General features: G+C 35.3%; 1 protein-coding gene across 3 annotated transcripts in view; it reads left to right on the forward strand.

Moving 5' to 3' along the window:
• The window catches only part of LOC132753073 (ATP synthase subunit C lysine N-methyltransferase-like), a 57572-nt gene extending 45003 nt beyond the window's left edge, over positions 1 to 12569 (forward strand). For all 3 annotated transcript variants that reach the window (XM_060743483.1, XM_060743484.1, XM_060743485.1), the window contains one exon: positions 12060 to 12569. In XM_060743483.1, the coding sequence (XP_060599466.1) occupies positions 12060 to 12329 (270 nt within the window). In that variant the 3' untranslated portion in view covers positions 12330 to 12569. The remainder of the gene's footprint in view (positions 1 to 12059) is intronic.
• Positions 12570 to 15761: the final 3192 nt, after the last annotated feature.

Raw genomic sequence — 15761 nt, forward strand, 5'->3', positions numbered from 1 at the left:
ATGGATATATATTTGAATATAATTATATTTGAGAAATTTTATATTAGCATGTATACACAATGTTAACTAGATCAACACCAAATAGAACAATTTTTCACCTTAGTGCAGAGACACATTAAGCCATTACTGCACTAATGATAAATTGGTGTATTCTGTAAAATATTTTGTGCTTTTTCAATGTATTTCTGTTATAACTATAAACACATACTCACAGATTCAAAAATTCTCAAAGAACAGGTAACTAAATGGTCAGTTTAACAACATTTTCAGGCACCCTAATTACAATGAGATGTAATATTTAGCCACAAGTGTAGGTAATTATTAAGATATATAAGGACATAATGTGATATAATAGTCGCTCACCAGTGTAGGTAGGTATAATTAATTAGATATTTCAAGACTAGATAGTCACTATGTAAAAGTGGGCCACCAGTGTAAGTAGGTATTTATAATGAGATATTTCAAGACAAAATAGTTTGTACTAGTAGGCCACCAGTGTAGGTAGGTATAAGTTATGAGATATTTCAAGACTAAATAGTTTGTAAAAGTGGGCCACCAGTGTAGGTAGGTATAAATAATTAGATATTTCAAGACAAGGTAGTTTGTAATAGTTGCCCACCAGTGTAGGTAGACATTAATGATAAGACTTTTCAAGACTAGATAGTTGGTAATAGTGGCCCATCACGGTAGGTAGGTATTATGATAAGATATTTTAAGGCTAAATAGGATTTAAGAGTGTAGGTAGGCATTTATAATAAGATATTTCAAGACTAGATAGTTTGTATTAGTGGCCCACCAGTGTAGGTAGGTATTATAATAAGATATGTTAAGTTTGTAATAGTGGCCAACCAGTGTAGGTAGGTTTAATTATAATATTATTATAATAAGATATGTTAAGGCTTAATATGATTTAAGAGTGGACTACCAATGTAGGTAGGCATTTATAATAGGATATTTCAAGACTAGATAGTTTGTAATAGTGGCCCACCAGTGTAGGTAGGTATTTATAATGAGATATGTTAAGGCTAAATAGGATTTAATAGTGGCCCACCAGTGTAGGTAGGTTATAATAATAAGATAGTTCAAGACTAGATAGTTTGTAATGGTTGGCCACCAGTGTAGGTAGGTATTTATAATGAGATGTATTAAGGCTAAATAGTATATAATAGTGGGCCAGCAGTGTAGGAAGGCATAATAATAAGATATTTTAAGACTTGATAGTTTGTAATTGTGGCCCACCAGTACAGGTAGGTATTTGTAATGAGATATGTTAAGGCTAAATATGATTTAATAGAGGTCCACCAGTGTAGGTAGGTATTAATAATTAGATATTTCAAGACTAGATAGTTTGTAATAGAGGCCAATCAATTTGTAGGTAGGTATTTATAATGAGATATGTTAAGGCTAAATAGGATTTAATAGTGGCCCACCAGTGTAGGTAGGTATTAATGATTAGATATTTCAAGACTAGATAGTATGTAATAGTGGCCCACCAGTGTAGGTAGGTATTTATAATGAGATATGTTAAGGCTAAATAGGATTTAATAGAGGTCCACCAGTGTAGGTAGGTATTAATAATTAGATATTTCAAGACAAGATAGTTTGTAATAGTGGCCCACCAGTGTAGGTAGGTATTTATCATGAGATATATTAAGGTTAAATAGGATTTAATAGTAGGCCACCAGTGTAGCTTGGTAATTACATGTATAATGAGATATATCAAGACATACTTATGTCTCCACCATATATGGGGCATTTAGTGTTACCCTGTTCCGTCATTCTGTCACTCCGTCATCATTAGTTTCCGTTCATTATCTTAGTAACGGTTGCACACATTTAACTCAAATTTGACATATGGATATGTCATTAAAAAATACAGGGCAAGTACTAATTTGGTCATGGTTCGATGATTTTTGGCAGAGTTATGCCCCTTTTACTTTGAAAATAATATGAAATTTTCAGTTTCCGTTCATTACCTCCCCAACCGTATTACACATTCAACATGGATATGTCAAGAGAAAATACGGGCCAAGTTCGAATTTGGTCATGGTTTGATGATTTTTGGCAGAGTTTTGCCCCTTTTACTTTGAAAATAATATGAAATTTTCAGTTTCCGTTCATTATCTCCCCAACCGTATTACACATTCAACTCAAACTTGACAAATGGATATGTCATGAGAAAATACAGGTCAAGTTTGAATTTTGTCATGGTTCTATGATTTTTAGCAGAGTTATGCCCCTTTTATTTTGAAAATAATATGAAATTTTCAGTTTCCGTTCATTATCTCCCCAACAGTATTACACATTCAACTCAAACTTGACATTTGGATATGTCAAAGGAATGCGCAGGTCAAGTTCGAATTTGGTCAAGGTTCCATGATTTTTGACAGAGTTATGCCCCTTTCACTTTGAAAACAATATGAAATTTTCAGTTTCTGTTCATTATCTCCCCAACAGTATTACACATTCAACTCAAATTTTACATATGGACACGTTAAAAGAATGCGAAGGCCAAATTTGAATTGGGTCCTGGTTCCATTATTTTTGGCAGAGTAATGCCCCTTTCACTTTGAAAATAATATGAAATTTTCAGTTTCTGTTCATTACCTCCCCAACAGTGTTACATATTCAACTCAAATTTTACTTATGGATATGGCAAAGGAATGCACAGGTCAAGTTCGAATTTGGTCATGGTTCGATGATTTTGGCAGAGTTATGCCCCTTTAACTTTGAAAAAAGGAAATTTTCAATTCACATTCATTATCTCCCCAACAGTTGTACATATTCAACAACAAATTAAAGATATGGATATGTCATAAGAATGCATTGGTCAAGTTCGAATTTGGTCATGGTTTGATGATAGCTGACAGAGTTATCCCTCTTGAACTTTGAAAAAAAATCAGAAATTTTAAGTTTCTGTTCATTATCTCCCCAATGGTTGTACACATTCAACTCAAATTTGACATATAGATACATCTTAGGAATAAGCAGTTCAAGTTTGAATTTGGTCGTGGTTCAATGATTTTGGACAAAGTTATTTTTCTTGAATGATGGAAAAAAATTGAATTTTCAGTTTCAGCACTCGTACTTTTGTGGAAATGTATGTACCCATTACTTTGGCTACAAATATGCATCATATGCAATTTACAAAAGGTTAACACTGAATAGTTTCAGTGCCTTGAACTTTGTATAAAAATGGTTTGTGTTAACATTGAATAATTTTAAGGGCTTTGAACTTAAAATGAAAAAAATAATTTGTGCAAACAAATTTGGAACTAAATATTATAACATCTGAAATTTTGGTTGCATGCGGGGGCATCTGTGGCATGATGACACATTTCTAGTTTCAATTTTTGTTCTAATTTTTCTCTAAAATTAACCTCTCGGATCCAAACAGGTTTTGCCAAATGTCACACCTACATTCAAAATAACAAATAATAGCACATCTTGCAGGTGTAAACATACACCAAACTGATAAAAGTAATTTCGCTTGATTAATGGGTGCCAAGGTGTGAAAATTACACTTAGCTTGCCTTGATAACTACTATAATTCTTAAATTGATTGTTTTTCGTCCGCTCCAATAAATATTTTGATTGAATGCAATACAAATAACTTTTAATCTTTTGTAATGAATTTTATGACATGAGATTAAGTAATGGAAATTTATGGAAACTGTCAGTGAATTAGGATAATCGCTGAATTGGATAAGAGTTAACAACAATTATTGACAAATGCTAGTACAAATATTTAATAATTTCTCTGCGTCCTGTTAACATCATAGGTTAACTTGCCCTTGAGAACATAACATTTTTGCTTATTTATTTATTTATTAGCTCACCTTGCACAAAGTGCAGGTGAGCTTTTAGGATGGCCAACCGGTGTCCGGCGTCCGTCCACATTTTATTCAAACGACATCTTCTACAATACCACTTGGTCAATATTAATGAAACTTGGCAGGAATACTCATTGTATGAAGCTCTATCAAGATTGTTCAAAGAATGCCATTCCATGCTAAACTCTGGTTGCTATGGCAACTAAAAAAAAAACTTAAAAGTTCTTATACTTCAAAATGGAAAGGGCTAGAGCTTAGATATTTCTCACAAGACATTAGCTTGTTAGTTCCTACAAAGCATATTCAAATTATGGTCTTAAGTTGAAAATTGGTCTTTATTTTGCGAGTTAAAGGGTTTTTTATTGCAAGACTTTCTTTGTAGGGATAAATTGAGACAGTGTATCTTGTATTTTGTCTCAACAGACATTGTTATGGAGATTTTTCTTTTAAAGCATAAGAAGGATGGAAAGTTTGTTGAATGTGAATGTTAATTCAAAACAGAGTCGATCAGAATAGCACAAATTTGAGAGCTACAGTAAAGTTGATTTCCCCATTCAATAATGGATTCTTCCATTAATTTCGTTATATCATCAGAAAGGAAGACTGTGTCATTTCCGAAATACAATGTAAAATATTTCGGTTCTTGACAATGACTTGCACATCTATTGTGTATGAAATTGCACAAGGAAACGAAAGTGAACAAAAAATGTTGTTTTTTTCCACAAAAATTAGTTGATTAAGATAAAAGTTTAATTTACAGTACGGATATTACATTTTTTATCCTTCCGGTTTGCGGGAAAAATCATATAGCTACACCGCACCTACTGATGAACGAATTATGTCATAATATTTCATTCTGAGAACAAACATACGATTCGAATCATTAAATAATGCATACCAGCAGTCAGTCTATAAAAAAATTGCCTCAGAAAACATCTGTATCAACCTGACCTCGAGTTGAGATTATAAATTATACTAAACCGGAACTACATGACGAAACGTCCGCCATCGTACAAGAAAATTGAGAAATTTTGTAACATAAACTCGTATTTCATAACAAAGAAGTGAAGATGAATACAATTATCGGTGTGCTTCGTTGAAACAGGTATTTTGTTAACTATTTGTTAAGTAGTAAGGCATGACATTCTGTATTTATGTAAATATCACCTCCCGACGTCCCGTGTTATGATTTATAAAATTATACATGTACACGTGTTATTGACCTCAATAAATGTTAGTGAAAATGGAAAAATAATTATGGCAATTATACATGGTGCTAGTAATACTTAATTATCTTTATCATTTTGTTAACTTAGCAAGAAAAATACGTAATTTTAAAATAACTTAACCTCACAATATTATCAATTTATACATGTACTTGAAAATCTTCTCAAACAGTAATTTTTGAATTCATTATTGAAACATGAAGATCGTTCATGTAGAGATTAAAAGAGAAGAAAAAACTGAAATGACTCCTGAAAATTTTGGTCAAACAGTCTGCCACGTGAAATTCTTACCTTCCTGAGATCCCTGCTGTTTGTTGTTGTTGTTCTTTTTTTTTAGAAAGGGTTATCTAAATCAGTGATTTTTTTTCAATTTTCAAAAAAACCTTTGGCTTTCTGAAGGGGAAAATTTAGCACGATAAATCAGAAAAGGGGGAAAACCTGAAATTAAATTCCCATGAATGAAAATGGAATTTACCCACATTTTTTATACAAAAAAATTCTTTCAATTCAATTTGATATGCATGGACATTGGTATATAGCAGAGGCTATATATAGGGACAGATTTCTGTCGTCTAACTGATATAAGTCAGATGCTGTTAAATCATGGTTCTGGCAAGAAAGAGCACGAGGCATTTTAGGGGAAAATATAAGCATTTTTAGGGGAAAATATACCTATTTTGGGCTTGGGGAAACAGCCTTTATTCGGCTGTAAAATACAGTGAAAAAAATCACTGTAAATTATGATAAACCACAGATGCTTGGGCCAACATGATACCCATGAGTAAACACTATCAAAAAATATTTTGATATTTAAACACAAATGGGATATCTGTTACAACTATAATACTGGTTTTCGAAAAAAAAATATCATATATGAAAAAAAATACTGTTTACCATCCTGTATTGAGGCTTGATTCCGGGCAGGCAGGCGAATTGGTTGGGCTATTTTTCGTAACAGTTTTCTCAACAACAACTTACCAGAGCCTCATGATATTTAGTATGCAGCATTAACACATTGTCCCATACCATGAGATTCGATTTTAGGTATGTTGCTCATCCACTTCATGTTTACTGACTAAGTTAAATTCATAATAATGGTCAATGGTACGAATTTTTCGTAACAATTTTCTCATTAGTTTAATTCATAATAATGGTCTATGGTACGAATTTTTTGTAACCATTTTCTCAGCAACTACTTATTACAGCCTCTTATTGTTTGGTATACAACATTGATATGATTTCAGGGATGTTGCTCATCCACTTTCAGTTTTCTGACCTAGTGAAATTTTCGGCATTAATTGTAAATGGAAGGAAATTTACGTAACAGTTTTCTTAGCAACTACATATCACAGCCTCTTGAAATTTGGTATTGTGACTGCAAAGTTCAGGTCTATCGCTTATCCTCTTCCTGTTTACTGATTTAGTTAAATGTTCGATATGAATGGTCAATGGTAGGAAATTTTTGTAACATCACAGCCTCATGAGTCATGTTATTTGGTATACAAATGCAACCCGGCCATTTTTGTCTTTGACCCATTTTTATTGAAGTATTATCCAAATTTGTACTTCGTCTTGTTAATTATGATGTCATTGTTAAAATTTTCATGATGTAAACACGCCACAGGGAGTGTATTTTTTAGCAACCTGTACTTTAAAGAAAAGAAAAAAGAGGTATTTCTATACACTTGTTTGCATTCCTGTTGCTGTCGGCCAAAAATACATTACATTTGACACTAACCTTTAAATGATATTAAAGAAATTTATAAACCTGTTGTTTTTTTTTAAAAAGAAACATACTTTATAAGATATATTCCTTAAGGTGAGCGATATAGGGCCATCATGGCCCTCTTGTTTTTGTATTCACATGTATTAAAATGAACAATAAGAGATTGTAAAAATAAAAATATGTATATTGCAATTTTGATGCATTCCAGTTTTTTATGCCACGCAGCATCTGCGATGCGATGGCATATAGCGATTCACCTGTGTGTGTGTTTGTATGTATGTTTGTGTGTTCTATAGATTATATAGTAAACTTAAAAAATCTTCTTGTGAAAAACCACTGGTCCAATTTCAACCAAACTTGGCAGGATTGATCCTTGGGTGAACGGCTTCCAAAGTTGTTCAAAGAATATCATTGGGAATGCAGAAATTCCAAAAGTAATTATAAGAATAAATTTAAAAATCTTCTTGTAAAGACCCACAAGGCCTAGAGCATAGATATTTTGCATAAGGCATTGTCTGGTAAACCTCTACCAAGATTGTTCAAATTATAGCCCTGGGGTCAAAATTGGCCCCGCCCCGGGGATCATTGATTTTCAGTCACTATGTCATAAGGTAAAAAATTAAAAATCTTCTTGACTGAAGGTACTAACCTGATAATAACAATTAGATAGGTAAGTGATCTATGCATTATGGCAGTCAGTATCGAAACAAAAAAAATGTGTTCCTACATTACTATTTAGTGTTGTATTAATGCGGTGGCATGGCATTTTTTAGCTCGACTATTCGATAAGAAGAGTAGAGCTATTGTAGTCACCCGAGCGTCCGCGTCGGCGTCGGCGTAACCTTTGAAAGTCCATTGACATATGGCTTTGAAACTTTGCACACTTGTTCAACATCATTACCCCAACCTGTAAACAGGAGGAGGTAACTGTATCAAGTATTTTGACAGAATTATGCCCCTTTTTCGACTTAGAATTTACGTTAAAGTCTTTGTAATAGTTCAAATATTTTCAAAGTCCATTGACATATGGCTTTGAAACTTTGCACACTTGTTCACCATCATTACCCCAACCTGTAAACAGGAGGAGGTAACTGTATCAAGCATTTTGACAGAATTATGCCCCTTTTTCGACTTAGAATTTACATTAAAGTTTTTGTAATAGTTCAAATATTTTCAAAGTCCATTGACCTATGGCTTTTAAACTTTGCACACTTGTTCACCATCATTACCCCAACCCGTAAACAGGAGGAGGTAACTGTATCAAGCATTTTGACAGAATTATGCCCCTTTTTGGACTTAGAATTTACGTTAAAGTTTTTGTAATACCTCAAATATTTTCAAAGTCCATTGACATATGGCTTTGAAACTCTGCACACTTGTTCACCATCATTACCCCAACCTGTAAACAGGAGGAGGTAACTGTATCAAGCTTTTTTTTTTACAATCAAGCACTAAGAATAGTCGAGCGTTGCTGTCCTACCGACAGCTCTTGTTTACAAATGCAATCTTGTTTTTCTTTTTTTTTTCATCATTTTGAACCTGATATCTGTTTCATGTGTGTAATTATACCCCCGCACAACGAAGTTGTATAGGAGTATACTGGAATCAGCTTGTCCGTCCGGCCGCCCGGACCTCTCCCCGTCCGTCGGTTTTTCCTTGTCCACCCAATATTTTGAGATTCCTTTGGCCCACAGTCTTCATATTTGGCATGGAGGTAAGTCATGATAAGTAGATGACCCCTATTGATTTTGAGGTCACTGGGTCAAATGTCAAGGTCACAGGAGCCTTGACTTTAAAAAGCTTGTCCGCCCAATAACTTGAGATTCTTTTGACCCACAGTCTTCATATTTGGCATGGAGGTTAGTCATGATTAGTAGATGACTCCTATTGATTTTGAGGTCAAAGGTCAAGGTCACAGGGGCCTTGAATAAAAAAACTTGATTTTAAGTCTTCACATTTGAAGCATGGGGAATACATATTTTAGCAATGCACTGGCTTAGTAACCTCAGATTTGGCAGGGTGGTTGTCCTTGTTTAATTTTGATATCAATTGAGCTGTTATTGATATTTTTTAAACCATTTGACCTTTCTTGTGTTTTGATGTACAGTCACTTGAAATTTGGACCAAGAATCAATTTCTGATGCCAAATTGAATTTTGATTTCAACTGACCTACTTTTGATATTAATGATATTGTTTGACCTCGTTTCTCGTTTTTTGATGTACAGACTTGAAATTTTGACAAGGGGTGTAATTTCTGATCCTGAATTGAATTCTGATACCATTTGGGCTACTTTTGATATTTTTGATATCGCTTGACCTACTTTTTTGTTGTTTTTTGATGTAATGACTTGAAATTTGGACCAGGGGTGTAATTTTTGATGTTGAATGTTTGATATCAGCTGACCTACTTTTGATATTATTGACACCATTTGACCCACTTTCTTCTTTTTTGACATACAGACTTTAAATTTTGGACCAGGGGTGTAATTTCTGGTGATTTTTGGTCAAGTTTGGTGTCAAATACTAGGTCACACAGCCTTAATATTGTAAAACCTTCTTAACACTCAAGGGGCTACTGTTCCAGTCCAAACATTCTGGATATTGGTCAGAAAGTTTATTATGATTTCCAGGGCAAGTTCAAATATGGGTTACTTGTGTTGAGAAACTAGATTACCCAGCCCTTATATGTGAAAACCTTGTTTACACACTAGAGGCTACTGTTGTGATCCAAATATCCTGTAAATTGGTCAGAAAGGTCGTTTTGTTATCCCCCGCCGATGGAATCGGGAGGGGGATATAGTTTTGGCGTTGTCCGTCCGTCCGTCCGCACAAACATTTTAGGTATATGAGCTAACTAACGGTACACTGGGACAAAAGATAACAAAGGACTTCATTCCGTAAATAATAGTTAGCTCATAAGGAAACAATAGTTAGCCCACATGGAAACAAAAGAAAAGAACAATAGAAATAGCTCATAAACCTGAAAAATTGGTACGTCCGTCCTTCCGTCCGTCCGAATTTCGTTTACGGAGTAGTTCTCTGCAACTACTGGCTGGAATTCAACGAAACTTTATGGGAATCATCAATATCAAGAGGAGATGCGCATATCGTCGGCTTGTTCCGGTCCGACCCTTTATCTCAGAGTTATGGCCCTTGATTAGTTATGTAGTATGCATATAGAGTAAAACTTGTTTCCGGAGTAGTTCTCTGCAACTACTGGCTGGAATTCAACGAAACTTTATGGGAATCATCAATACCAAGAGGAGATGCGCATATCGTCGGCTTGTTCCGGTCAGACACTTTAACTCAGAGTTATGGCCCTTGATTAGTTATGAAGTATGCATATGGAGTAAAAATCGTTTCCGCGCTACTTCTCTGCAACTACTGGCTGGAATTCAACGAAACTTTATGCGAACCCTCAATACCAAGAGGAGATGCGCATATCGTCGGCTTGTTCGGGTCAGACACTTTAACTCAGAGTTATGGCCCTTGATAAGTTATGCAATATGCATATGGGGTAAAAATTGTTTCCGGAGTAGTTCTCTGCAACTACTGGCTGGAATTCAACGAAACTTTATGGGAACCTTCAATACCAAGAGGAGATGTGCATATCGTCGGCTTGTTCCGGTCCGACCCTTTAACTCAGAGCTATGGCCCTTGATAAGTTATATAGTATGCATATAGAGTAAAAATTATGTAGTATGCATATAGAGTAAAAATTGTTTCCGGAGTAGTTCTCTGCAACTACTGGCTGGAATTCAACGAAACTTTATGGGAATCATCAATATCAAGAGGAGATGCGCATATCGTCGGCTTGTTCCGTTCAGACACTTTAACTCAGAGTTATGGCCCTTGATTAGTTATGCAATATGCATATAGAGTAAAAATCGTTTCCGCACTACTTCTCTGCAACTACTGGCTGGAATTCAACGAAACTTTATGGGAATCATCAATACCAAGAGAAGATGCGCATATCGTCGGCTTGTTCCGGTCAGACACTTTAATTCAGAGTTATGGCCCTTGATTAGTTATGCAGTATGCATATGGAGTAAAAATCGTTTCCGCGCTACTTCTCTGCAACTACTGGCTGGAATTCAACGAAAACTTTATGCGAACCCTCAATACCAAGAGGAGATTGCATATCGTCGGCTTGTTCGGGTCAGACACTTTAACTCAGAGTTATGCCCTTGATTAGTTATGCAATATGCATATAGAGTAAAAATTGTTTCCGGAGTAGTTCTCTGCAACTACTGGCTGGAATTCAACGAAACTTTATGGGAACCTTCAATACCAAGAGAGATGTGCATATCGTCGGCTTGTTCCGGTCAGACGCTTTAACTCAGAGTTATGGCCCTTGATTAGTTATGTAGTATGCATATAGAGTAAAAATCGTTTCCGCACTACTTCTCTGCAACTACTGGCTGGAATTCAACTAAACTTTATGGGAACCTTCAATACCAAGAGAGCGCATATCGTCGGCTTGTTCCGGTCAGACACTTAACTCAGAGTTATGGCCCTTGATTAGTTATGCAGTATCCATATAGAAAAATATTTGTTTCCTCGCTACTTCTCTGCTACTACTGGCTGGAATTCAATGAAACTTTATGGGATACTAAGAGGAGATGTGCATATAGTCGCCTTGTTCCTGTCAGATACTTATAACTCAGATTTATGGCCCTTGATTAGTTATGTAGTATGCATACATCTCATTGGCATTTCCAGATTTTACTATTTAACACTAAGTTATGGCTCTGTTATTGCCCTGAATATTTATCAAGTTCAAAGAATATTACTGTTTATGCCATGATTAATATATAAATAAAGCCTTATGTCTTCAGTTGTTGTGTTAATAATAACCAGTACTCGGCGGGGGATATAAATTCAACGAATTTGCTTGTTGATTTCTTGGTCAATGTCGAATATAGGTCATCTGTGGTCAAAAACTAGGTCACACAACCCAAATAAAATGGGATTGAGCCTTCATAATCAGGTGAGCTATATAAGGGCCATCATGGCCTCTTGTTATAGTTTGACCGGAGTATATACTCCTCTTATACCACTATTGCAATTTCAATGAAACTTTACAGGATTGATCAGTAGCTCAATACTTACTCAGGTTTTCCTGTTGGATTTTTGGCTGAGTTATAGCACTTTGATATCAATCACATTTTGCCCTGTTAATGATTTTTGTGTTACACAAAAGCTGCAATTGACTATCATGAGGCGACATGTGATCATTGTACTTAAATAAAACCATGCATTATTGTTTTTAGATGAGTGGTCTAGAAGAGAAGTTTGACAAAGAAATCACAGATTCTTGTAGAATTATTGCTTCAAGATTCCCTCTGCCTAATTGGCAACCTGTCAGAATTATTGGAGAAGGATTAGACACTGTCTGGATATATATGCATCCCCGTAACTCAGATTATGAACAACTGAAAATGTCTGTAAACTCAAATGGGTTAAACAATGAAGATTGTACTAATGAAGAGATACAGAAAGATAAATTTAGAATCAATACAGTATTATCGTCAAATAAATGACCAAAAATACCAAGGGTACATCAAATCTGCTCTTGAAATGAAAAAGTTGGTCAACTAAGTTTACATCCAAGACAAAGATGTGATATCTATGGCAAAAAACTCCAAAATCACTAAATAGAAACATTTCATTGAAATAAATATTTAATTATAACTGTTATGTACTGTTTTAAGAATGTTTTGATAGATATATCTTCTTGTAAGGAAGTAAGAATTTTGTTTATTATTAAATTATGAAGATTATCTCTGTGTATGTTATGTATTGGTGAAATTTGTATCTTTCTCAGTGTGACAAAATATTTTACTTTTGTATTGAAAAAAATGGTCTAGACACTTGGATATTCTTGTCATATTAGCTCACTAGAACCGAAGGTTCAGGTGAGCTTTTAGTATCAAAGGCGGATGTTCTGGCGTCATGCATCAACAATCATTTTCTCTGAAACTGCTGGGCAGATTTACCTCAAATTTGGTCTGTAGCATCCTTGTGACAGTTACATTTGAATATTTGAATTTGCTCATGTAATTTCAATTGGCCCCTTTTAGGGGTCAACAGAGCTAAAAAAAAACAAAACAAACAAACAAAAACAAAAAAAAACCTTAAAACATCTTCTACTTTTATTAAATGATGGATGATTACCAAACTTTGTCTGTAAGCATTGTTAGGTAGTCTTTGATCAAATTTGCTAATATTAATTTGATTGGCCCTTTCAGGGACTGCTAAAGCTAAAAATAGAATAAACTTTAATCATTTTTTCTTGTACTGAACTAATTGATGGATGATCACCAAACTTTGTAGCATTCTTAGGTAGCCTTTTCTCAAGTTTGCTCATATAAACTTGATTGGCCCCTTTTAGTGGCCACTAAAGCTAAAAATAGAAAAACCTTAAAACAATTTTAGCTTGACTTTTTTAAAAAAAAAAAAATAGAGGTATTGTTATAGTCCTGGTGGCTTTGCCGTTGCCGTCCGCAAAACTTGTACCTGGATCATAACTTTTTTATCCCCCGCCGATGGAATCGGGAGGGGGATATAGTTTTGGCGTTGGCCGTCCATCCGTCCGTCCGAATTTCGTTTCCGGAGTAGTTCTCTGCAACTACTGGCTGGAATTCAACGAAACTTTATGGGAATCATCAATATCAAGAGGAGATGCGCATATCGTCGGCTTGTTCCGGTCCGACCCTTTAACTCAGAGTTATGGCCCTTGATTAGTTATGTAGTATGTATATAGAGTAAAAATTGTTTCCGGAGTAGTTCTCTGCAACTACTGGCTGGAATTCAACGAAAACTTTATGCGAACCCTCAATACCAAGAGGAGATGCGCATATCGTCGGCTTGTTCGGGTCAGACACTTTAACTCAGAGTTATGGCCCTTGATAAGTTATGCAATATGCATATGGGGTAAAAATTGTTTCCGGAGTAGTTCTCTGCAACTACTGGCTGGAATTCAACGAAACTTTATGGGAACCTTCAATACCAAGAGGAGATGTGCATATCGTCGGCTTGTTCCGGTCCGACCTTTAACTCAGAGCTATGGCCCTTGATAAGTTATATAGTATGCATATAGAGTAAAAATTATGTAGTATGCATATAGAGTAAAAATTGTTTCCGGAGTAGTTCTCTGCAACTACTGGCTGGAATTCAACGAAACTTTATGGGAATCATCAAATATCAAGAGGAGATGCGCATATCGTCGGCTTGTTCCGTTCAGACACTTTAACTCAGAGTTATGGCCCTTGATTAGTTATGCAATATGCATATAGAGTAAAAATCGTTTCCGCACTACTTCTCTGCAACTACTGGCTGGAATTCAACGAAACTTTATGGGAATCATCAATACCAAGAGAAGATGCGCATATCGTCGGCTTGTTCCGGTCAGACACTTTAATTCAGAGTTATGGCCCTTGATTAGTTATGCAGTATGCATATGGAGTAAAAATCGTTTCCGCGCTACTTCTCTGCAACTACTGGCTGGAATTCAACGAAACTTTATGCGAACCCTCAATACCAAGAGGAGATGTGCATATCGTCGGCTTGTTCGGGTCAGACACTTTAACTCAGAGTTATGGCCCTTGATTAGTTATGCAATATGCATATAGAGTAAAAATTGTTTCCGGAGTAGTTCTCTGCAACTACTGGCTGGAATTCAACGAAACTTTATGGGAACCTTCAATACCAAGAGGAGATGTGCATATCGTCGGCTTGTTCCGGTCAGACGCTTTAACTCAGAGTTATGGCCCTTGATTAGTTATGTAGTATGCATATAGAGTAAAAATCGTTTCCGCACTACTTCTCTGCAACTACTGGCTGGAATTCAACTAAACTTTATGGGAACCTTCAATACCAAGAGAGCGCATATCGTCGGCTTGTTCCGGTCAGACACTTAACTCAGAGTTATGGCCCTTGATTAGTTATGCAGTATCCATATAGAAAAATATTTGTTTCCTCGCTACTTCTCTGCTACTACTGGCTGGAATTCAATGAAACTTTATGGGATACTAAGAGGAGATGTGCATATAGTCGCCTTGTTCCTGTCAGATACTTATAACTCAGATTTATGGCCCTTGATTAGTTATGTAGTATGCATACATCTCATTGGCATTTCCAGATTTTACTATTTAACACTAAGTTATGGCTCTGTTATTGCCCTGAATATTTATCAAGTTCAAAGAATATTACTGTTTATGCCATGATTAATATATAAATAAAGCCTTATGTCTTCAGTTGTTGTGTTAATAATAACCAGTACTCGGCGGGGGATATAAATTCAACGAATTTGCTTGTTGATTTCTTGGTCAATGTCGAATATAGGTCATCTGTGGTCAAAAACTAGGTCACACAACCCAAATAAAATGGGATTGAGCCTTCATAATCAGGTGAGCTATATAAGGGCCATCATGGCCTCTTGTTATAGTTTGACCGGAGTATATACTCCTCTTATACCACTATTGCAATTTCAATGAAACTTTACAGGATTGATCAGTAGCTCAAATACTTACTCAGGTTTTCCTGTTGGATTTTTGGCTGAGTTATAGCACTTTGATATCAATCACATTTTGCCCTGTTAATGATTTTTGTGTTACACAAAAGCTGCAATTGACTATCATGAGGCGACATGTGATCATTGTATTAAATAAAACCATGCATTATTGTTTTTAGATGAGTGGTCTAGAAGAGAAGTTTGACAAAGAAATCACAGATTCTTGTAGAATTATTGCTTCAAGATTCCCTCTGCCTAATTGGCAACCTGTCAGAATTATTGGAGAAGGATTAGACACTGTCTGGATATATATGCATCCCCGTAACTCAGATTATGAACAACTGAAAATGTCTGTAAACTCAAATGGGTTAAACAATGAAGATTGTACTAATGAAGAGATACAGAAAGATAAATTTAGAATCAATACAGTATTATCGTCAAATAAATGACCAAAAATACC

Source organism: Ruditapes philippinarum, unplaced genomic scaffold (genome assembly GCF_026571515.1).
Source record: "Ruditapes philippinarum isolate M1 unplaced genomic scaffold, ASM2657151v2 ctg44_1_1_1_1, whole genome shotgun sequence".
NCBI classification, from domain to species: Eukaryota; Metazoa; Mollusca; class Bivalvia; order Venerida; family Veneridae; genus Ruditapes; species Ruditapes philippinarum.